The 25,826-nt window shown below is 37.6% G+C and overlaps 1 protein-coding gene and 1 long non-coding RNA gene across 2 annotated transcripts; both read left to right on the plus strand.

The window, feature by feature from the left end:
• On the plus strand, nt 1-25,504 carry LOC100367327 (uncharacterized). The gene is made up of 12 exons (XM_085491382.1): nt 1-253; nt 14,456-14,578; nt 16,159-16,369; nt 16,601-16,813; nt 18,465-18,587; nt 18,692-18,898; nt 19,034-19,322; nt 19,588-19,750; nt 21,354-21,564; nt 22,365-22,542; nt 22,942-23,354; nt 24,467-25,504. The coding sequence occupies exons 1-11, from the start codon at nt 2-4 to the stop codon at nt 23,351-23,353; spliced, it is 2,382 nt and encodes a 793-aa protein (XP_085347508.1). The 5' UTR covers nt 1; the 3' UTR covers nt 23,354; nt 24,467-25,504.
• LOC144362678 (uncharacterized) lies at nt 4,849-5,110 on the plus strand. Its single transcript, XR_013422605.1, has 2 exons — nt 4,849-4,883; nt 5,060-5,110. It is a non-coding gene; the product is annotated as an uncharacterized LOC144362678 (long non-coding RNA).
• Nucleotides 25,505-25,826: the final 322 nt, after the last annotated feature.

The raw sequence follows: 25,826 nt of genomic DNA on the forward strand, positions 1-25,826 counted from the left end.
CATGGACGTATTTTGTTACTTCGTGGTTATATTTACTTTAACACAAATTGGGGATGTGATTGCGGAGACTAAGAATACCACCTTCTGCAACAGTCTTCTACGAGAATACAACGATACGGACACTATCAATGATGTTGTGGATGTCGGGATCACGTTAACAGAGGCACTGCTGTTAGTTATAGGATTTGGGGTGTTTGCGGTCATCTTAGCAAAGGCTTACAGCACACTCAGAGTGAAGGTGTTTATGGATAAAGTGAGTAACTCAAATGCACACACAAATAAAACACTTATAGCCGAAGTGAAAGTGATATTCTCCATGCAAGAACAAATTCTTCCACTAAATCGTATCAGTGTATTTACATACAAATTATGCAGTCGAAACCAACCGGTGTTATGCTAACACTTTTTCGTTACAAAAGCGGAGTAAAACATGATTTTTTTAGCCAACCTGAAAATAGTTTCGTTCATTTTTATTCTGGCAGTTTAGACATTATCAACCTGAATTGTTAACTCCTTGTTCTTGTAATTTCATCTGATTCAAATTTGGGGATCCAAAATAGTCTTTACAAATTGCACGAATATTTGAAAGTGGAAGCTAAATGTGAATTGTACAAGAATCATTATTTAACCAGTAGCACACTGCGATTCTGATCTTGGAGGAGCAACAAGTTATTTTCCCTGCTCAGTGAGGTATAGGTAATTCCGCAGTGTACTTGTTTAGGCAGTTACTGTGTCTTTATGGTGTTTTGCGCTCTAGTGCACTCTGGGACAGTTTTCTACAATTCGAGTGGAAGTAAGTCCGGTACTTTCAAAAAGCACTATTGTGCAAATTTGACGCTGGTGGTATGGCTGAGTGCTGAGTGTAGCGAACGTGGTGGTGCGGGCTTGCTAGAGATAACTTCAGGCGGAATTCAATAAAGCCGGCTTCGAGACCATCTTTTGCTGAGTGCGTAGTGTATGCGTGCAAGTATTATCTTATGCTAGGTACAGTCGCTTCTCCAGTGAGTGCTCTCTGTCCCACTTCAAACAAAAACAGTCTCGTCATATAAATTGAGTCCTGCGTGAGATTTACAACTTATATCAACTATACGTATTTAAAAAGTTCGCATGATTATGAAGAAACTGACCACTTTTTAACCATGAAAAGTGACCTTTGGAATGACGTTTTGATGAGCTTATTGAAACGCAAAATGAGTAATTTTGCCAGGGAGTAATAACCATCCACACAAATGCAGTATGCGTTTCGTCCACAGTAAATACATTGTTTTACTGCAGGACGTTCTTAGGGGTTGTATTCTCCCCGGGAACCGACCGGCCTACTTACCTTTTCCACTTGCATTCTGCTTGATCGCTGCCTGAAAATAGAACGATCGCCCGCTGAAAATACGAATGTGTCGGCTCCATAACTGTGTATGAAATAGGAATTTTAATGGAAAAGTCCCAAGATATATTTACGTGCATTTCTGTTTTCTGTATCTCTTGTCCACTTCTGAAACGTAAGATGTCTTCGTATTGTATCGTGACCTATATCTGCACATTTACATATTCGTGGCCATATAGCTAGGTCAATCAACCACGATACAATGCTTAGTTATTTTCCTGAGTATATTTCTGGTGAATAAGACAAAGACGTCGGTGTGATTGAACCACCAATCTACCGCCGGTGAGTCAGTTCGAAATGACGTGGCTATAATGTAGTTCTTTTTCATGGAACAAATAATATAAATTAAGAATGATATCTATAGTGTAAAAGTTCCTCCCTTCAGGTTGGTATACCGTGTCGGCCATCCCATTTAACCCCCCCCCCTCCGGGGGGGGGGGCTACTTCCACATTAAGTGGGTAAGGGTGTGAAGCCCACCTCTCGAAAACCATACTCACTTCTAAACCATTTTTTTTTCTATTTATATACCTACTTCTAATCACAAGTGTTTTCAGCGAAAAAACAACACCCAGCTCACAATTTTCGCAACCAGTGAGGGCATCAGGGCAATGCATTTTATTCAGTCTTTTCCAGTATTTGGCTTTGAATTTAAGGATCTGTGAAAAAGTAAATAAATGCTACACATTTCTAAACCAAACCATTGATAAATGGCTACCCACTTCTAAACAAAATAACGTGAAATGACACCCCAGTCGGGCGGCACATACCCGTATTGCACTTCTATGGAAGTAGCCCCCCCCGGGTTTAAAACGCAGCAGGTAGGACATACTGCTGAACTTGCCATTGATGAACATAACCACAACTTAGCCCGACGAATTCAAATCACGTAACCTACCACAGCATGAACTCATAACTCTCTGGCCAAAAGAATGGACGTTTATTCATTTAAATAAATTCATTCATTCAGTTCCTTTTTGATTCAGCGGGTAAATAATAATAAATCAATAACGACTGTCCAGCAGAACCTAGAAACCCCGCGGACAATGGGTGTTGCTACCGTCGTACGGTAAATCTAGGAATTCCTCTACAGCGCCCTCTATTACAATTGTTTGTTTGTTATGCACTGGAGTAGAAATGCCGTCAACGTAAATATGGCAGCCATTTAAGGATGTAGTAGACTTTCGTGGTGATTTTTTTCTTCATTTTTTTTTTCTTTTATTAAATGGTGACTTATATCTATAGGCAGCCATACGACCTTGTTTTTTTTATTAAATCACGTTTTTATTTCAAGAAAAACGGCTTTTTAAAAAATAAAAAATAATTTACAATTAACGGAAATCCCGCGGAATGTGCACTTCGGCTAAGCCCCTCTGAGCCAAAACAAAAACATTTGTAATTAGCTTAATCCCGCAAATAAACATCGCGTGTACGCGTCCGGTCAAATGACCGGATACACTCACTCGTTGCTGATAGTTCATCGCATCGCTTTTCTCTACTATATATTATTGTTCATTTATTTTGTTTTGACCAAGTTTATTTTGAAAAATGGCACAGAGAAAAAATTGGAAAAAGAGTGTTCCAATGACAGGCGAAACCTGCAAGTTTCTGAATAGCAGAAACCGTATTTTTTACTACGAAACACAGTCCCTCTACGAAACAAAGTCGGACGACGGAGTCGACAACAGACAAGTCGAGTGAAAACCAAAGTGGCATCTGCTCTACCGCACTGGAGACTGAAGACACCACCGTAACTACCTCGAATGCTGACGATGAGGACACCACTAAACTGTCACTGGAGGCTGACGACACAACATCAACATACAGGATGAGCATGATGTCGAAACGAAAAATATCGCCAGCGATGTCTGCAGTATCTGGTAACGCTTGCGGTGAAGCGAATAACACGAGGCTCGTCGACCGGGATATATTGATTTCGAATCTGGCTGACCACTGTAAATGTTCTCGGTGTAAAAAGGGAAAAATAAATATCAATGAAGAATCTCGTTATGGCTGGGAATCTCACTTTAGTTTCCGGCGCACATGCGGCCTTTCGAACATAGCACATGCGCGCGGATTGGCTAAGAATACGAGGTAGTCAAAAATCGACTAATCAGGTCCATTGTGTCATGTGGGACGGCAGACTGACTTTCAAATTTTAGTGACGCATCGGTGGTTCGTAGACAAAGCAGTTACGCGTACATTCTTAGCACTTTGAAATGAAAACTGTTTTGTGCTGGTAATAATTTTATAACAATCGTACTGCAAGTCGACAAAACTAAACTAAACGAAACTCCGATTGTAACGAGTTATAGAGCAAAAACGACGATCTGTAATTCACGGCAGTACTGTCGGCAAGCTTGACTGACTTGCTTCCAAGCGGATTCAGTCAGCAAATAGTAGGCCCTTTTTTACTTCAAATACGATTTTTAATTGATATTCAACAACAAAAGTGTCATCGCCGATATTTAGTAAAAATAAAAAGCGTAGCTTTTTCGAGTACTCGCATCTCATTATGTAGTTCTGCTCTGATGACACTTTCGCTCGGTTCAGGTTGCCGTGGCTTACGAGAAAGTTGCAAGAAAGGGAGCGTAGACACGACAATGTTCAAGTTTAACGGTCACATATCACGTTTTGTACATAAACAATTGCCAAGTTTGTTGTGATATGGGATAACACTCGAAACTAAGCTTGTCAAGCAAATAAATTTAAATTGATAACGGGATTACACTGTTTATTCAAGGGCGGCCATACTTCGTTTTCACGTTGCTTTTTTCAAATTATCGATTTTTTCATACTTTATCGGCCCTGTACCAAACGGGTTGTTTTGATTTTTATAAAACCAACACAGTAGCTATCCTAAACATCAAAAATTAACTGAATACGATGCGCTGAACAGAAAATATCCTCTCCACTGTGCTACTTTTAGTTTTTGAGTCTTTTCAGCCACTTGAAACGTAACGTGTCTAAAACCACACAAATCACGATTACGCGAACAGTTCTTACTCGATTTCATTGATTTTTTCAGAGATTGAACTCAAGATCAATTGAAAACAAAATGTAAAATATTTTTCAAGTATCAGTAATATTTCATTACTAATTGACCTGTGATAAAAGAGCACTCTAATTTATTACAGAATTCTTCTCCACCACTTTGTAAAAGAACCAAACAATTCAGAAACTATCTCTTTTACATTATGGTTAAGAACATTGTAGTATTCCTTTTCTCATAAAAATATGTTGGCTAACTGTTTTCGTTTTCTAGTAGCAGTAAAAATAGCAGAACAATCGATTTTGTTTATTTAGCAGTCACGTGACGTAATTAATGTTGACATTAGCGTTATCATAATTTTTGGATAGAGTGTTGCAAGGGCTACAATAACATGTAAAAATTGTTAGTCATTAATCACTATTATTATTTTTATCAAGCTTTTTCTGTTTTGCCCAACGAAAGTCTACTACATCCTTAAAGACCGGGCTCCATCAGTTTGCCCCGAAATCTAGGTGAATACTTAATTTAAATGTATTTTCTAGTAGCGATAGAAATGATTAATATATATTGGTGCCGACATTACAATTGTGTTTGATTCTTTGTATTTTATGGATTTGTATTTGATGATTCAAAATGTGCATGTTCATTACGACGTTGCTCAAGTTTTATATGTACTTTTGTACTGTAGTTTACCTGGATGGTATAGACAGCAAAAATAAAGTTCGTGAAGACTACGAAATTACAGCTATTATCATTCTGAGTAAAGAATTAAGGGTAGCGCCCGCAACAATGGGGGAATCGAACCCCCTGCCCTGTGCCATCGGGATACAAATCATCCGATTGGCACATTCCTAGGTTCAAAATAAAACGATTACAAACGATTGCCGGTGGTCACAAACAAGTAAACAATGAACAAATGAATCAGATTGACATCTACGACATTAAACGGTAAAATTAACAAATAGTTGAATCACAGGGAGCCCAGGAACTATGATCAACTGTACGCAGTCCCTATGAGCGGGGACTCACAGAGATTGCGTACAGTTGATTATAGTTCCTGGGCTCCCCGTAGTCTTTCATGATTGTTGGAAGGGGAGACCAGACTGTTAGCAAGTAAGTGAACATTGGGTGTTGGGTTGTCAATAATAAATAACTGTTTATCATAGTTAAAATTATGTTGCATTTGTTTAAATAAAATAGTAATCTGTAAAAGCAAAACAAGGATGACTGTCACTGGAGTAGAGGTAAGGTAACATTGGATATATTGAATGCGAAAAGACGCAATGCGAGTAGGCAAATGTATCAGGCCATGGCCGCCATCAGTTGCTGGTAGATAAACTTATTTATTTATTCATTTATTTATTTATTTATTTATTTATTTATTTATTTATTTGTTTGTTTGTTTGTTTGTTTGTTTGTTTGTTTGTTTGTTTGTTTGTTTGTTTGTTTGTTTGTTTGTTTGTTTATTTATTTATTTATTTATTTATTTATTTGTTTATTTAGTTAGTTTATGGTTAGTTATTACTTTTAATATTGTAAAAGGACAGACACGTAACAATAATCAATGTAAACATGGGCAGTCATCTTAGTAAGTAAGAAATCAAGCGACCAAATAAAGTAGCGAAAACAATAATAACACTGTTTATTCTGTGATCAAAACACACACTGTTCCAAGGGTTTCAAAACTCTATGTAGTTTCTAAATACATGACAATTCAGCATATAATTGTGGCAGTGGGCAGTGTTGTAAATGCCACATTTTAGTATATTCTGTGAAAACAAAAGTTTGTGTTATTGGTCCAATGTTATTAGTACTGTTATTTCAAAATAAATAATATAAAAGATTGGACACCATTGTAACTATTTTAGCCAGCATGTAAATATAACACAAATATAAACAAATGTATTGATTTGATGCAGCGTGAAGTCATTTCTATAATATACTATTTCTAGAATCTGTTACAGTCGTTCTGAGAATAATTCGGACAGTCAGTTAGCAATATATATTGGAACTTTGCAAAACACTTGGGTCTTTTCCAATCTAAACTTGATGGCACCGTTGTATTGGCACGCCCACAATTGGAATCATTCCGTTATCTTGCAAGATGCAGGTAAAACGCTGTTGGTTACCATATATTAACAGATTATATGTTTTATATGCATTCAAAGTGTTATTTTAAATTGTTATAACCATCTGAGTTAACCTGACATAGCACAATTTACAAAACAACTCCCGAGTGTTGAGTAACCCCAGGTATTAACAAGAGAACTAACTGTTGTGTAATACTAGGGAATGTATTGAGAGTATTAATGTAATACTAGAGAAATGTATTGTAATGTTACCTTTGTGTAATTTACAATATATCTGCATTAACCTTTACTGTTAAGGACAATATGAGAGAAGAAGCAAGGCTGGGCAAATTTTGCAAAATAGTAGTTAGTTAGAATTACCAGACATTGTGGGATATCGAAATATGGATGATAAACAGCAAGTGACATTTCCAGAGATATAGTTGAAACTAAAGCAAAGAAGTGGCCTATTAACCCATGAAACATACTCGCACATATCCGTACATATCATCATGTCTTATTGTGCTGGGCAAAGCTGCCATGCACACGATCATAATAACTGGAAATGGTTTCACAACGGAAAAAAGTGTTATTGCTGTAAATAATTATGAACAATTAAAACTGAAATTTAGAAAAACTATGAACAACAAATAATGAAAGTCTGTGATTGTCTGTACAGTTTCCAGAAATTTATTAACCGAACCATAACATTTATAAAAAAGCACAGTGCTAAGATTCACTTCGAGTATATCTTAAATATAATCTTTGAATTGCATACAAGTCGTCGAAACGTACAGTTTGGTGACATAAGTCAAATTTTGTAAAGTTTCAATACGCATACAACCACCCATATACTAGCATATTTTTTACAATAAACCCATCTTTCACATTGTGCAAATACAAACAAGACATTACACCTTCCTGACAGTAACATGTAACTATTATATGTAACTATTATATAAAACCCGAATGAAAAGTCCAGAGTCACGGCGATTAATTCTATTGAGTTGTCCATTTAAAAACCTCTTCAACTAGCCAAGACCAATCACTAATGTTTGGGGTCATTAATTAAATAATATTAATTGTATTAACACTTATACATACCCCGGAGGATTGTCAATGGTTACGAATGTTTAAGAAAGAATAAAAGGTTAAAACAAGAAAACAAACGAAATAAAGAAATAAAAAAAAACTAAGCTAATACATTACTGTAACAGAAAAAGAAAATATTAAGACTAAATTATTATACAATAAAAAGATGCAAAACTTAACTGGGAAAGACAATTGTCATTGGGGTTGCTGTATATTGTTCAAAACACTTTTTTAGGTACCTTGCTACAGGGAGTGTTAGACCACTGGTTGTTTAGCAAGACTTGTGAATAGTGTCTTTGGTGACAAATTTTGAAAATTTTGTTTTGGCCATTTAAATTTGCAAATAAGACGTTTCTATCGGGGGTATAACTTTTGCATGACATCATTAGGTGATACTCATCTTCTACTTGATTGTGATCACAACGGTTGCATATTCTATTAGCAAGGGGCATTACGTTGTGTCTGCCAATCTCAATTTTCAAGTTATGGTCACTGAGGCGAAATTATTTAAATTTTCGCGCATCTCAATATTAACAAGGTAACAAGGTAGGTTTCCAAAGCAAAATTGGTTTTTAATTCTCTGTATGTTCATTTTGTTTTGATTGATTGTCGTTATGTAAGTCACTTTTCCAAGCTGATATAAATGATGTTTGTATATTTTTATTAATTTGTCCTAATTGTGTTGCTGTTAGAATTTCACTGTGGTCGACCATGTTAGACTGGTTGATATTATTCAAAAGGGAGTCTATATTAGTGTACCATTTACTATTAATTTCTTTTTTTTTGTTAATTGCTTGTTTTAATAATAAATTTGACAAGTTCTTTACACGATTTAAATATTTTATGATTTGTTTTCCAATAAAAGTCTCCAATAGGTAACGTCCAAGTACACCGTATGAGCTTATTGTTGTGGTGTTTTTGAATGTCCCCAAGTGAAAACGAAGATAATTTATACTCTTCAATTTGTGATTTTAGTGCAATTTCATCTCCCCATGCATCACTGCCATATGTATATTGATAAATTAGAAGTATGTCCATTGTTTCACAACAAGAACTGTCCCAAGGCATTTTCGTCTTCTAAATTTCTCAAGATAAACGTCCCATGGGAAGGAAATGTCCTTTGGCAGTATTAATACTGTTACTGTTACTGAAGCGCAGAATTGGCATGGATTTTTCCCCCGGCTAATCACGCAAACTGCAAATCAAGACTGTTACCGTATACATAGTTGTTGACAGCCGATGGATAATGATGGATGTATTGTGACATATTTTGACCCCGGATTCTGACTTTGCATTTTTACAACATTTGCTGCCCTTTCATACCCGTTCATGAAGTTTCCTTTCATTATTTCATCCAGATTCCATATTTAATATTTAAAACCAACCTTTATTTCACAGTCACTCTAGTTTTCACTTTTCTAAAATTATCTTACTGATCAAAAGACTTTTCACTCCCATCATGCAATCTCCCATAGTACTTACACAGGCACATAGATTTTGTATCACGCAAACTAGTCGTGAAGTGTGCATGAAAACGTCGTGACTGCGTGCCATGGCGGGACGAGAATTTTGAAACGTTCAAAATTGTGGTCACAACAAAATTTAGCGACCGGGTCGTGAACTATGTGCAAACTGTTTGTGAACTCGTCGTGAATTCGTCGGGACGATGCGTGCTAGTGCGCGCCATGCCACGACTGTCACAAATAGTCCACGAATAGCTCACGTCGAGTTCATGAGTAGTTCAAGACATGTTTACGAATTGGTGCGCGTCGCAGCGTGGCCGTGCATTTCCACTGACACGGTCACGTGTACTTCACGCATTGATGGCACGAGCAGTTCACGACTAGTTTACGCACTTCACGAACAGTTTGCGCATGGCATGAGCAGTTCACAAGCAGTTTATGACGAGTTCAAGAGCAGTTCATGACTACTGCGTGACAGTGGCGCTCGAGTCGGTGCAGGGCTTCTTGGACACTGCTCACCATTCCAGAGATCGCCAGCGAAGAGACAACATGCCTAAAACAAAGCAGACATGAAGAAGAGCAAAGCAGAGAAGGCCAGAAGCTGACAGGCCAGAGGCAGAGACCGCTGAGAGAGATCATTCCCCCCAGTCATCCATATCAAGTGTCGATGTTATCCCGGAGACATAGCAGGATCCGGTCGAAAGCCAGAAACAGCCATCGAGTGAGGACGAGGCCACCAGGCAGGAGAAGAAAAGCGGGCCCAGGTGTCCAAGAAAGAAATCCCTGTGTACCACTGGACTGAAGAGGCCGAGTTGAGGTTGGCCGAGCTTGTGAAAGAGAATCCCCAGCTGTATGACAAGAAGCAGAAGGAGTGGATCAATGTGGCGGCCAAGAATAGCCGGTGGGAACGAGTCGGAGAGCAGCTGGAGCCTCCTGCCACCGGTATCCAATGCAAGAAGCACTAGAAGAATATGAGAACCAGGATGGGGAAGATTATGAAGAAGGAGAAGAAGAGTGGGGCTGCCAGCCACAGAGGAGTGCCCATGACAACGAGATCATGGAAACCTGGAGTTTCCTGACACAACACATCGTCCGGGGAGAGACAGTCCCCAGTGAGCAATTTGCTGTCCCAGAGTCAGCTGCAGTGACGATGACGATGATGGAGTGAGGTCCACAGATTCCAATAGCCAAGCATATATTACCACTGGGAAGTGCAGGGGCAAGGGGAAGCGGTCCAGGCCATCATAAACAGAGACAACCTCCACAACCACCGACACCGGGGTGACCCAGAGCGACCTCAGTGATGCAGTACAGGTGAGAATCACAATGTCTACATGCAGATTGTATTTCAGTTTGATCCATTGCTCTTGACATGACATGTGCAATATGTTGATTTTATACTATTTCGATTTGTTTAGAGTCTTTTTATACTGTTTTTAATATTGTATTTTGTTTTTGTTCATTGTATGTAGTGATTTTTACTGTTTTTATGTTCTATATTTGTATATGTCAAAGTTTGTATTGTTTTTATTGTGTTGCAGGGCCCCTTTGTAAATCAGTGTACCAACTGAAAGGGCTACCCTGTGAAAATAAAACGTAAATAAATAAATAAATGAATGAATGTCGCATACGACTTCCGTGTGACTGAGAATGTTTTAGAACCGTACTGTGTCTGGGTGGAATTTTTAGAAACTGGTTGAATAGGTAATAGAACACTGTAGGAGGCAATAGAAGGTAATGGAACATTCTAGAAATTTGTAGTAAGTTCCAGACTCATTATGTATGCTGATGTAATGGTCTATTTATAGACAGTGTGGGTATATATAGGGGAGTTGTTCAGCACTGAGATCAGATCAGAGATCTCGTTGAATTGTATTGGAGTTTAAGTATCTAGTTATTGGAGTAGTGGAGTTTTACCGCGTTATTGTACTTGATGTTTGCAGAGTATAATAATACCAGTACCAGTTGAAACCTCATCTGTTGGCTCCATGTTCGTATTTTATCATCGCCGCCAGGGAAGTCTTTTTGTTACTGTTGCCATTTTGGTATTTAAACCATCACACCTGTACTATACCAATTACGGTAATATTACGTTGCGTGTGACAATGAATGAATGAATGAATAAATATATAAATAAATAAATAAATAAATAAATAAATAAATAAATAAATAAACGATTTTGCGTGCCTGCTGGAAGGGCACATGCAGGGCATCCCGGAGGAATCCTGGCACGAATTCCAGATAGACTGCCTCAACCTTGTCCACCGCTACAGGCAGCGGCGTGAGCTCTTCAAACAACCACCAATGACCTGGCAAGCCCCACAGCAGCAGCAACCATCTTGCATCCCCCTCAGCAGCAGTTATGGCATCATCCTCAACCAACCACCTGGCACGCACGGCCACAGCAGCAGCAGCAACCTCAGTAGCAACCTCCAGCCAGTCAGCCATCACCTCTAACCTGGATGCCTCCCCAGTCATCACAGTCTTCGGGCCAATCCTCCTTGACCCACACCACGGAGTAGGAACCAGGGATGCCACCTGCACCGTCAACCAGCTTTGTCAAGGCTCCTTCATCAACACCTTCAGTCTTGTCGCTGTCTGCCACCTTCAAGACACCTGTAACACCACTCAGCATCTCTACCCTGACCCTGGGGTCCGTCGACAGCTGCCTAGAGGGTATTTGACCTTCTACCCTCTTCACCTCCAAGGAACTTGACACACCACCAATCCGACGGGTATCCCCACCAGCGGTACCAGCACCATCAAGGTCACCGAGTGAGCGATTTTACAAAGAGAGAGACTTTTGGAAGTGAATGCAATTGAGAGACTTTTAAATAGTTGTAACTAGTTGGACTGTGATAATTATACATACATGTTGTTTGCTGTTTTCATGTTAATAAATTATCTTATTTCAAAACACTTGTTTTTTTTTTTTAACCATAAAATAAAGTTAAAGAGAAACGAAAACAAAAAAAAGAAACGAAAAAAAACGAACAAAAAAACAAAAAAACAAAAAAAACTACAACAAAACTCCCTTTCCCCCAAAAAAATTAGGCTCTGTAAGTGAGTTTAACTGGCTGTTGACAGCCAGCCTACACACATATACACACACATGTATACAGACAGACACACATTCTTGAATTTGAAAGTTACAATTTAAACTAACCACTCCCAACACCCATGTACACACACAAACACACACTTTTAATCTTCATTTGATATAATTCTTCTTTTTTTACAAGATGATGCATTTGAATAATGGAGCACAGTTCTGAAGGCATTCTTCTAGTTGAAAATCAGCAGTTAATTTATCATGTACACAACTTGGTAAATTTGTTATTAAAGTGTCATTCACACAAACATTTCACCAAATTAGAAACGGAGAATTTCACAGTATATGATACAGAATGTTTTATTTCTTTTATTTTACCAATCTTTCTTGCCAAGGGACAGCACCAGCAGGGGACTTGTAGTAATGTGACAGGCAGTCTCGCTGATCCTTTGCATTCTTCTGGGTATGATGGCCGGTTAGAGGCAACATCCCCTGCAGGTGTTGGTCAGTCCTCTATTCACCAGGGATCAGATCATTTGTGTCCGGATCTTCGCGGTCTACTTCTAAAAATTGTGTGTGGGTATCTGATGAGGATGAGGTTGTGCAGGACACAGGCGCACATGGTGGTCAAGTTGATGGTCTCGAGGTGCTGATGCATTGTCTTCAAGAAGCAACGGAACCTTTGACACAAAATTCCAAAGGAATTCTTCACGACATGTCGGGCATGAGACAACCTGTAGCTGTAAATGCGTTTTCGTAGGACCTGTAACCGATGGGAGAATGGTTTCATCATTCAGGTTCTGAGATCAAGGGCGTCATCCCCTACGAAGTGATAAGGCACTGGCTGGTCATCATTAGGGAGTGGTTCTGGTTGAGGCACTCCAGCTTTGTTCTCTTCTACAGCATCATGCAGGGAACAGTTACCCCATGTTCCTCTATCCGACGCATGGTGGCTTTACACACCTCGGGTATGAACTTGCAGCTGGTACTTTCTTCAACCCTGAAGCTGTACTGCAGACTTGAATAGGAATTTCCAGTGGCAGAGGGTGACAGCCAGCTTTAGTTCAACTTGAAGTGGTTCCCTCATGAAGGTGGACTGCTTTTGGAGGCGAGGAGTTAACTTCTTAATCATTTCTTGGAACAGGTCAGGTGTGATTCTGAGGTAATTTTTGTAGCCCCTTTGATCTTTCTTGTGGAGTTCAGTCAGTAAACTGTCATACTGTCCAAACTCGTGCCTTCTGGTCAACCATTCCCTGACCCACATCATCTGTGTCTTTCTTCGAGGTGGGGTTGCCTTTTTTTGCTCTTCTGCCTCTTCCAGCCTTTTCTGCTGCTCTTCAACAATGACTAGAGCAGCTGCCAGGTATAGGCATCTTCTCTTCCCTGCAATGATTGTGTCTCTGACATTCAGCATGTTGTCTCTTCCACAGCCAATCCAAAAATGACCAAAATTTTATATGGCGTGCCCAAGTCGGCACAACACCGTCCGAATTGTGCAAACTCGTTGTGCCAATGCAGGAAGTGCTTAAACTATGTGCAAACTATGCGTGAACTCGTCATGCCAGTTCATGTCAATTTGGACACTGACGGACACGCATTCGTGAACTATTCGTGAACTCGTCGTGAACTATGCGTGAACAAGTCGTAAACAGTGTGGGAGCCTCCCAGTTCATGCCCCAAAATGGCACGACTTGCCACGACAAAATCGTGGCCAAAAGTCGTGCAAGTTTAGCCTGGCTAAACCTCGCTCTAAGGAGCTGAGGAATGAACCCGTCATTGGCTGGAAGGCTATAGTAAAGTTTCTTAGAGGGACGCGTTGCAGTTTCGTGACAGTTTTGGGCCACATTACTGGTGCATTATGTATCAAATTCAGATTTTATACCGAGGTGGGAAAACTCGATTATAACGGTTTGATGGACTTCAAATCAAAAGTGTCTTCCTTGATCGAATCACTTTTTCAACTGCAACTTGAAAATGACGGGGCATAACGACCGTTATTATGTCTATTCCATTTTTGTAACAGGTACAACTGACTAAAATGAGCGAGGGGTTGACATTTTGCGACAGATTTAAGCAACACCCAACTTGTGATTTTCAAAATTACTGAAAATAATTACAATATAATTATAAAAAAATAAGGAATGGTTGCTGTAAACTTGCAATTCACCAAGCCGACAACCCCTATGAAATAGTAATCCCAAATCACGCGCCCGTCAATCAAGTGGCGCCGACAAGTCTAGATTTGGCATATTGGTAGATGAAATTCTAAAACATTTCTTTTCTGGCAATTGTATGTTTCATTTATACTAAAGTATACAACCAGTTGCATGCTTCGTTCTACCAATAAGAATCTTCTTCGCACCACCAAATATTATTCTAGCTTTTAAGTATTTTATTTTTGTTTTCAGGATAATCTTGACACTGACTTTGATGCAGGCGGAGAAGTGTCAGTTGGACTGACAGCTACCACAATAGTCTCTCAGTGGACGTGGGCAGCTGGCCTGCTACAATCGTCCACAGTAACGGCTAAGGTGAACATCTCATTATCAATACATCTTTCAATGCAAAATTATTGTATTTCGAATATCAAGTTAAAAATCACAAACTCTCGTTAATGAGTTTCGATTACTGATACCAAACAAAAAGCAGTACAAATACATAATTCAACAAAAAGGTAATTTGCTGCATTCACAGCAGTATTAATCTACTGCACTGGCTACTTTACATCAGAATGGAAAGCATGCAGCTAAATCGAATACAAAACTGTCTTTCACAGCAACTTCGCCATTGTAGCTACAATCTGGATATATCCACAGAGCACCACTTCACATATCTATTGGTTTACCAATTCATGTAATTCGCGTGTTGTGCTTGTTGGAGTGTGTGTGTGTGTGGGGGGGGGGGGGGTGTCAGTGCTCCTTGGGCAACTTAATCCGACCATTACACCAGCTCGATTTCGTACTCCTGATCCCAGGAGACAAATTTATTCTACTACAGAACTGAACAAGGTAAATTGAAGTTTGCCATGACTAAACTGCTAATGAAAATTCTGCTGACTGAACAACCAGTTTCAACAGAGTGCCCTCTACGAGACTCTTTGCATCTAATTCAAGGTGTCACATAAACAAGCAATTGACCTGACATGTGAAAACCAAGTCACAAAATTGTCTATGCAACATAATTGAGTCCCAATGCCAAAGTTTCTGTTGTAAATCTCAGTCATGTGCAATGAAAATTAAATTTCGTTGATAATCCAAGCATAAAGTGGTCACTGCCTTGGGACAACTTATTGGATTGATTCATTGAGTCAGCAAAATTGCTGAAAAATGGGGTGACAGTCCCATAGAAAAATTAAAGTTTCACATACCACTTCACAGTCCATAACTGATGGTTAACATACTTCTTCTTCTTCATGTTTACAAAGACCTAGGTGGATCACCTGCTGGAAATATAGTGAACATATGTTATGAGTTTAAGGAATTAAGGAATTGCTCAACTGGCAAAATTCATAAATACTTAATCTCTTGTTACTTGAGGGGGTTTAACCTAGCAGTTGCCAGACTCTGGTGAGATAGATGGACGTCGACAATATACTGGTAGTTAGAACTAAGTAAGCAGGAGACCCTGCTTGCTCAAAGAGCTTCTGGGGTACATATACATGATATCAAAAGTAAAGACAATAAGCTAGTTTTGCAGACTTTGCTAGACCATGTATCCAATGTGGTCTTTTGGCATCATCACTTACTTTTTATCAGGAACATCTAAAAGACTATGCCTTCAGTATTCATAGTCGCCTCACCAAGTGCCCAATCTTAGGAAGACATTAGAATGTCTGATAAGATTATACTTTATAACTGAGTTACAAGTGTAAAATTTATTTCTAGACCATCGCATCTGCATACATGATTGCAATAACTAAATCCATTCATTTGATTAAAAAAGTTTTGTAAGATAATAACTGTATTTGAAAGTCATAAACATGAAGCCATTTCAAGCATACTAGTTGTAAAGTGGCTGTTCTTAACGCAGTCTCAGATAGCTTTACATATGAACCATTCATGTATATATGAGTGTCAACAGATTGCACGTAATAAATGTATTGTTATTTCAGTATGGGATTAGCGGAGCATTTTGGTATGCATCTGGGGCCACTATACAGATCATTCTCTTCGCCATGGCGTCCATTGAATTGAAGATACGAGCTCCTGGGGCCAAAACCTTTTTGCAGGTCATACAAGCGAGGTTTGGCAAAAAGGTCCATGTGGTGTTTTGTTTTTTTGCTCTATTGACAAATATTATTGTTACAGCAATGTTGATGTTAGGTGAGTGTATTCTATAATATACTAGTATTGCATTGTACTTCGAGAGGTCGAATGAAGGCATAGTGTGTAGACAAATGCATTGAACTCTAAAGGGTCGCAGTTATGTAAGATAATTTCAGTTTCTAAGATAGCTGACATATGCCAAATGATTGTTTTTATTCATTTTATCAATTTACCATCATAAATTTATTGCTCGCTATTTCTATTTAGTATCAGTATGCTTTCGCTTAGGTGCTGCTGCTGCCATGACAACACTAGTAGAATACTTAAGCTTAGAGTTAGCTGCAATGATTATAGTGGCTGTTATTGGTGGATATACATTTGTTGGTGGACTTGGTGCTACATTTTACGTCTCATATTTCAACACAACTTTAATATTCATCATTATCCTTATATTTGTGATGAAAATTTACAATGAACCTGATGTGGAAGACAATCCTCTTGGTAAGTTGATTTAGTTGATATAACTGTAAGTTGATACAAACGACTTTTTTCTATAAAGTCATGCCCTCTAGTGGAAGATTACTAATGTGACGCAAGTATGTTTGGTAGGTTGTATGTAATATTTATTGACTGCTGCAATACCTCTGATCAAAACCTCTCGTTACCACTGTTCCTTCGCACTAGCACATGGAAAGTGACATAAATGACACAAAAGGATTAAGACGTGTCTGGGTTGTATTATAAAGAACGAATTTTGTTTTGTGAAAAGATACACAACTGTGTATTTAATTATTGTAATGTATTACGGGTTATATGCAAGTGATTTAATTATGTATTCCTTGTCATAGTATAAATTGATAACAGCCCACAGAAGTAGGTTTTAGAGCCCAGTAAGTAGACGCATTTGACACTACACGAACCGAAATTACGTCGTGTTAAGTGACCCCGATGTCACCCCTGAACAAAACTGACGACTATCCGTGTGATGAATGAACAAGTGATGTGGACCACTAAAGGATTGACACAATTAGCTGTGTAACGTCATTGTATTTAAAAAGTGAGACAGTGTGATTCTGCGGTTGTTGCTGTTTGTCACCTTGTCCAACAAAGGTTACCAATCTTTCTGTGATGTCCACAGTACGTAATTTCGTGACCCCGCCTCTTGACCGGGTATTTGCATTGGTACGCAGGGGGAGCCGCGTATAGCGCTGAACGTTGGAGAGGCGGTGATACTGTCGGAGTTGAGAACCATACCAAGCATTAGATTAACCGGTGTGCATTATAATTGTATTGAACTATATTGGTGTCAACCGGCGAAATTATTCCCCCGTTACACAAATTGTGTAATTTTTTCTTGGTTAAAAACCCGCACATGAGGTGGTAAAAATATAGAATATTATTTGGTGTTTTAGGTTAATATTTGACCGTCCCGTGACCTTGTGATATGTGGTGTCAGAAATGGGATAGTATATAGCTGAATATGTTGTATGCTGTATTGTGAATTTCTTTGGGTTACCAATATAATGTATATGTAATTGGTTACGCTTACACATATCTTATTTACAATTTCAATCACACAGTAGTGTATAATTAGTCTGTATTATCAGTGAAGTTTGGATTTTGCCTGTGCAATGTCATAGTAATCATAGCCAACTAGATTCTAATAATGGCTAAATTACCTGCTTTGGCAAGCATAGCAATCCGACTGTTGCCTATTTACAAATACAGGGGCCAAATTGGTTTAACTGGAGAGGAGGATTGGATGGCTGCTCAATATACATATAGAAAGAATAGAACTTGCAGCATAAGTCGAAGGAGAAAATATAGAACAAGCCATTAAGCTTCAGAGGAAAAGGCTGCCCAAGCAAGTAGTTAAACTCATTGAGCATAAACAGTTTACATTTGAGAACACAAGCCATAACACTTAAAAATGTTTATTGATATTCGCACCCTCTTCCGTAATCTACCTAATAATATATATATACAGGACAAGCCATGTTTATTGATATTCGCACCCTCTTCCGTAATCTACCTAATAATATATATATACAGGACAAGCCATGTTTAGTTTAACTGTGTTTTCAATATTGAATTGGAAACTATATAATTAAACAACGACATGGATTTTACATCTCATATTATTTTTGTTTAGGCACACCAGACAAAGTTTACAATTTACTCAATTGTGCTATTGGTCCAGACAGCAACCAAGATAATAGTTATCTAACATTCCTGTCAAGAGGCGGTCTAATGTTCGGTATAATTAATGTGGTGGGTGAGTTCCAAATTTGTATACTATAAAATAAGTGCGTTGTCGTATATCTCGCACACTTCGCCATAGTGTGGTTTTAGTATTTGGGAAAGTTTTGTCTTATACAGGTAACTTCGGCACAGTTTTTGTAGACCAGTCTTATTGGCAAAGCAGCGTGGCAGCCAAACCAAGACAAGGCATTTGGGGATTTATCACTGGTGGACTTACATGGTTTGCTATACCATTCACTTTTGCCACTACTATGGGACTGGCATATGTGGCTTTGAGCACAGCAAACGGAGAAGATCTATTGACTGAGAGTGAAGTAAATGAAGGTGAAAAAACACATTACTCCATGATTCATCTTGTCCCATATTTTCATTACATTATTCCGATATTCTCATTGGCCGATTATTCTCTGTTCTCCATTCCTGTACTATATGATGAATGTGTTTTACTTTACTCACTAGGGCTTGTACCTCCAACTGTGGCATATATACTCATGGGAAAAGTTGGCGCTATATTGATGACGTTGATGATTTTAATGGCTGTGACGTCGACGGGGTCTGCAGAAGTTATTGCAGTGGCTTCAATCTTGGTATACGACCTTTATCAGATACACTGGAGACCATACCGGGCAGTGGTTGACGCAAGGAGTTGTTTACTATGTGGAAAGCATCGTGACCGAGCAGAGAATAAAGATAATCAGTGTGAATGTTACAGCATGTCTCAGTGCAAAAGATGTGGGATAGATGACAGGTATGCATCTCCAAGTATGAATATGCATGACAAATGATTATTGCATTATGCACCCACGCACCTAACCACACCTACTGCATCGTATCCTATCGCACAACACCACATCACACTGTACTGTACATGATCACACCGCAAAAGCTTTATACAATGTACGTCATATGTAATATTACTAATGTAATATGCAAAACATATATACTATTATAATTTATTAAAAGTGAAAGACATATTAAATAACTCTGGTACTGAATTTGTACATGATTTGCAGTGATCGTGCTAGTTCAAAGGCAGCAGTCCTACCCACATTTAAATGTCCCATGCACGGTCCATATAGAATGTATTTAGAAGTGTTGATCGGAAAGAAGAACTGGTGTATATTTTGGGTAGCTATTCTCATTATACCCTTGACTCTGCTCTTACAAGCCGCACAGGTTAGTAAATAAATTCATTGCTTATACTTTAACAAATACATTCATTGTTTTTATATTTGGATGCTGGTTCTGATAAGATAAGATCAGATAAGATAATACGATGTAGATGTAAGCAACATAAACGTTGTCAAAATGTATAAATTTAAATACATTTGCTTAAATTTATGATGGAAGATTGAAGTTGAAAACTATGTACAAATATAACAAGAGTGCTGCTTAAAAGACCCGAAATAAAATTCATTTTATGGTTGATACTAAACTATACTACGGTTCATACACTTTAGTGTTGCTTAGCCCAATGTAAATTACAAGAGTACTGTTCTTTTTTGATGTTTCCGAACAAAACAAAATTTATCTAGAACATTCCAATCGTTATAACTTTCAAGTTGCTACAAATAACTGATTTAGTCTTTCTATTGGAACTGTCTCTCTTAATTGGACAGACAAATGACACCACCAGGAGATTTTAAATGCATGACTTATAGGCTAACTTGTGTACGAAGCGTGTATTTAGCAAAGTATTCGCAGACTTTCAGTAGAGGTGACGCCGCGACCAAGGAGACGGTTAGTAGTTACGTGAACACAAATTGTGTCTTCCAGCGATGAAGTGTTGTATTAAAATACCAGTGCTACATAAGTCGAAGTGTCTTGTCTTATAGCATTCAGAAAAACGTCTGAAAGACTTGTCAGCCAGAAGTGTTATTTCTTAGCCACGCATACATTATATATGGACAACACGTGACGATGGGTTGGTTATATAAGATTCAGTGCCAATATTGTCCATTCACGGAAGCTTTTTATAATTTTAACGACACGAATACGAATTATAATCGTCATGACCCACTGTACACACAGGTAGTTGACGTGGTTAGAGGGAATGCACGCGAGAATCATGATATTGGTTAGAAATAACGCAGTTATTATCCCATTCCGTTTTATTCGACACACGTTTCGAATTATTTCTAGTGTTCAAATTCTGTTGCCCCCGCAATGAATTCAAGTATGCAGAGCTTCATCCAGTAGACATTGCTTTCATAAATTGATAGAAGGTTCAATCGTAGACACATCAATGCCTCTGTAATTACGTTCTGCAAGAAATTAAATTAATTATTTGTGCAATTATCTTGTAGCTGTAACTATCATTATTAATACTAAACCTAATTAGCTCTAAGTATTCATAGACTAACGAAAAGTCTGTCCTATCAGCGATATTTATCAAAGCTATTTAATATTATTTTGAGAAACCTTGATAAACGTATTGAAAGACGATTGGTCAGGTGATTATTCGTATACATTAGACACAATAATGTATCTTCTGTCGGCAAATCGTTATTCTGTTTGTTCAGTAACATGGCTGTACTACAGAACATCTATGACTCGAGTGTTGTAAAGTAAAGTAGTTTCCTCTCATTCTTAATGTAGGAGTGTCATGAAAGATCGGATATTTTCTTGCAATTTTCAATCTGAAACTTGGGTCTTTGTTTTTGTGTCTTTGTTTTGTGATGATGGAGTGAGGCGTTAAAATCTGGTCATGAATTCAGTGATAAAATATATAGGGGCTAGTTTGTTACAAAACATTTACACTATCATCTATTTCCTTTAGGTTAGCCTTGGTTGGGTGTATCTATTCATGGGTGTGGTTATAGGGTCTAGTGTGGTACCGATAGCGCTGACCGTTTTCTGGACAAGGTTGAATGGTAAAGGTGCAACCATAGGCACAGTTGGGGGTACACTGTGTGGTCTAACTGCATGGTTAGTCACAGCATCGACATTCGATGGTGGATTGAGTTCGGATGTGTTCCTAACAAATACAGGTAAAAAAAAACGCTGAAGTGCACTTGTTAATGAATTTTATAGTTTGAGCATGAATAATTCTAATATTCTTCGAACAAACACAACCACATTGCATGTACACAAAATACTTATCACATATGTTTTATATGGAATGAAAAATTTGCAGTGAATTATAAGCCTTAACTCACTCTTTGGAATTGTAAAATTAGCATAAAACAAATCACACAAATCTCTATATCATAACAACAGTAACAATTCCGGAATTTTCAACTGAACAATTCCCCTGTTGAATTAAAATACCCATAATAAATTAGATTAGGGTTTCTTTACCATGTCTGTCGTTGAAGAAGTAGTCTTTAAGTTCATTTCGCCCAGCAGATTGAAGACTGGGAATGGATTTCCAGAATACACTTCGTTTGGTCATCTTATTCTCACATTGGCGCCATGTTATTCAAAGTTAGTTAGTTGTGCGAGCACAAGTTCGTAATGTCGGTGGATTTTGTAATTTTGAGTCATTACCAGGCAAGAGGGACGTCAAAAATTGGTCAATAGATTTAATCTTGGAAATGGTTCAATAGTTTACCCGAGATATCCATTTTAGAAAGAGTATTTTCCGATTCAATTTATAATCACCATTTGTCCACCCCGTTGCCAGACCATACTCGAGCATTTTTTGATGGTTAAGACAGAGAATGAACTTGTTTGGTAAATTATCTTTCAAGGAATTCACTCCTTTATTTTATGACACATAATGTGCTAAACTCGTTTATTATTCATTACACACTGTGTAATAGCTATATTGGGTTGTTTAAACCCTTAGGACAGGAACTCAGTATGTTGAATGGTAACATCGTGGCAATACTGACAGGCGCTATTCTAACTATCGCTGTGTCTATTACCACCAACCGTCACATGACTGATGAGCAGAAGGAAGAAGAATGGGAGAAGACACGTGACATTGATAACCCCCTGCTTCCCTGGGCTGACCGATATGCCAGGTATGAATACGAGTAAATAACAGTCGGGGAGAGGACATTGAATTGAATAAACTAAAATAAATAAATAAATAAATTGTTTAATTTTTGAATTCCTCTAAATGTATTTTGCGACATTGAGTATTCTGTTTATATTGCGTTCGTTCTAATGTATATTGTCAGACCATTATAAGATAATATTCATAAACATGTAAATATAGATACAAAGGTGAGACATTATATTTTTGAGTAAAACTGGTTTACAAAACCTTAAATAAAATTTGATTGCATGCTATTCGTGTAAACATTTGTAAAATTTGTAAATTTTCATCCACTTTATGGAACATAATCCTTAAGTCACGTTGGAACACCTACTCCATTTCAATAGATAATCTAACTTTATTTTGGTTACTTTCATTTCAGCGAAATCGGGCACTACGATTCTAAGCGTTTGTCTAACCGACCTGAGTTGAAACTAGTGGAGAAAACGTTCAGGGTTGCCAAGATTGCAGCGATAGTTAGCGCTGTACTTTTGACAGCAATCCTTATAATAATATGGCCTGCCTCTATGATCGCTATTAATGTTATGGACGCTACTGAGTTCAACATCTGGGTCGGTGTGTCCCAAGGCTGGGCGTGGATTGGTGCCGTGTTCATCATTAGTGTACCGATCATAACTGAAGTCTACACCATTGTTAAACAAGTGATTCGTAACCGATACAGCCACGATGACGAACAAAAGTTGAGCAAGGATAAATGTTTGTCACAATATACACAGACAAATCTCGTTTATGGGGATGACAATGACGATAAGATTAAGGAAGCAGCATTTTAAGGTAATGTGCGCAACGCTTAACAATATCAACATTATACAAGTAACCTGTAAAATGCTTTGTGGGTAATATTTTTATATTAATGTTTGTTGCACTTGCAGCAAATAGTTACCAAACAATGAGAAATTTATAGGATTAGATGAACCTCTCAGCTGGCTTCACATGCATAGTTCAAGCCTGCCTAATCGGTGCTTATACCAGGATTTAATTACAGCACCGAGTAACCTAGTAACTGTGCCGGGCGTTCGGGCAAACCGTTAATTATTCGTAAATGCAGTTCCACAGCATGTTTGCCAATGCAAAATTCTAAATTTAAACTAGGTAAGACTGACTTCTCCTTTAAACCCGGGATTCAACCATTATAGAGGCGTTTCAGTAAAAACAAAAAATCAAATCATGCAACATTTTCAAACCAGTATACAGAAATGCAAAAGAAGGATAGATATTACTTTTAAGTATACAAATCTATGTTACATATACTACTTCCAGTTATTCCTGCGTAAAATGGAATAGCCTCTTTCCATGTTGACATTCAGAGTAAAGTGATAGGCTGTTAAAATCGGCTATTACAGACTCTTTCGCCGGTCTGGAAAGTGTGTTTAATTAGCTCTCATTCAAGCAACAATGCAGATTTCCCAGTGGGAGTGAAACTAATTCGACTCTGTCATTAAAAAATAGGTGTGTTTTCAGCAAAAAAAGTAATAACCCTGAAGTGAACACAATACACTGAATGTCGGAACAAATCTTGCATTATTTACAGCAGCAGAATACCACAGAAATATCAGACGAAACATGAAAACACTATATATTGTATTTTGGCCTGTACCCTCTCTATTGCAATTCCAGGAATTACCCCCATATATGCAACCATTTTACACCATGGTATCACCCACCCCTGAAAACAAACTCTTAATACCACGCTGAAGCGTTTGGTAATAAATATTAATAATCTGACAATTATTAAGGTATACATGCAGGTTTGCGGGAACTCACATATATGCTCTATTTGTTATTGCAGCAGTGTGAAGCCCGGGGCTGTCTAAATACAAAAAATGCCGATTACATCCATAATTGAATCGTGATAATGATAATTGTCGATTTTGTATTCATTACAGACATTGGTAACAAGTTTTTTTTAAAGTATGTCACCTAACAGATGTGTTTAACAAGGCTATCAAGATTACTTTATTCATACTGTGGACCTGGTTTATTGAATATCTATATTCTTTCAATGTAATAATAAACCACTGTCAAAAGTGGGCATACCACACTCATTTTGTACAATCTACTTACTGCGTTCATTGATTAAATACATTAAATTAATAGTAAACATGAAGGTATAAAAACTATTGTCATACCATCTTTGATATTAATGCTATAGCTGGTATACAATCTCAGGAATACTCACAGCTACTAATCTTTGCATCACCGAGACACCATCTTTTTAAATTCCAGCTAATTTGATGTCCCTTTCCACGCCGACAAATTTATCTAATGATATATTATAATTATTTTCATTCTTGTATGAAGTGAGTTTACCAGTTGATCTACGTACTATTATATTTGTTTGAAATTTGAGTGACTTTGTATATCCATATTTCACCACTTCAATTGGAATCTCTTACTTCTAACCTATATAAATAAAAGCAGTTTTACATCATAGTTCAAGTTTCTCTTTTTTCTCAGAAATGGTGAATTTATTAAAATGACTGAAACCGCGGCAAAACAGGTATAGCCACTAAAATAGGTAGTATTACTTGAATTGTGTCCTATGTCAGAACTAATTAATTTATTCACTTCATCAGGTAATTTGTAGAATACTCCGTATGACTTGAAAACTCTTTGTTCAAAATTAATTTTATTTTATTGACCTTCAAATAATAAGTGAATATTTTATAATTTAGTAAAAATAATTAATGTGCTGAATTTACATTAATTTTCTTATAAAGAGTACGGGTCTGTAAATCTCGAGATACAATGGTTCATGGTACGGTCAAATATGTACTTCTTTTAAAAACACCATATATTGGATTCAAATTGGAAGAGTGATAATTTTTATTTAAGGTAGAGATGCAGGTTGGGAGACTATATTTTTAATTTGCTCTAATTACTGTAATTACACGAATAAAAAATAACTTTTACCCATCAAGTTATATATCATTCGAAAGAGTTTTATTTAAACTTTCCAGATACATGGTTTACAATAATGTACTAGGATACCATATTAAGTTATGAGGGTTTGGGTTAAAATCATGCATTTTAGGTGAAAGTGCACTTAAAAATATTTAACTTTTGAATGCATACCCTGATTGTGATTTAAAAACACTTATTTAAAACTCCTGTTTATCAGAAACAAAGTGGCTTATTTATTAGTGTTTCCATTGACAAGATTTTTCACAGTGCTCTTTGAAACATTAACATTTTATAAATCGTTCACAATTAACAGAGCCGCTAATTGGCAGCTCTATTGTTTCT

This window comes from Saccoglossus kowalevskii, chromosome 16, assembly GCF_978046115.1.
Source record: "Saccoglossus kowalevskii chromosome 16, keSacKowa6.1, whole genome shotgun sequence".
Taxonomy (NCBI): domain Eukaryota; kingdom Metazoa; phylum Hemichordata; class Enteropneusta; family Harrimaniidae; genus Saccoglossus; species Saccoglossus kowalevskii.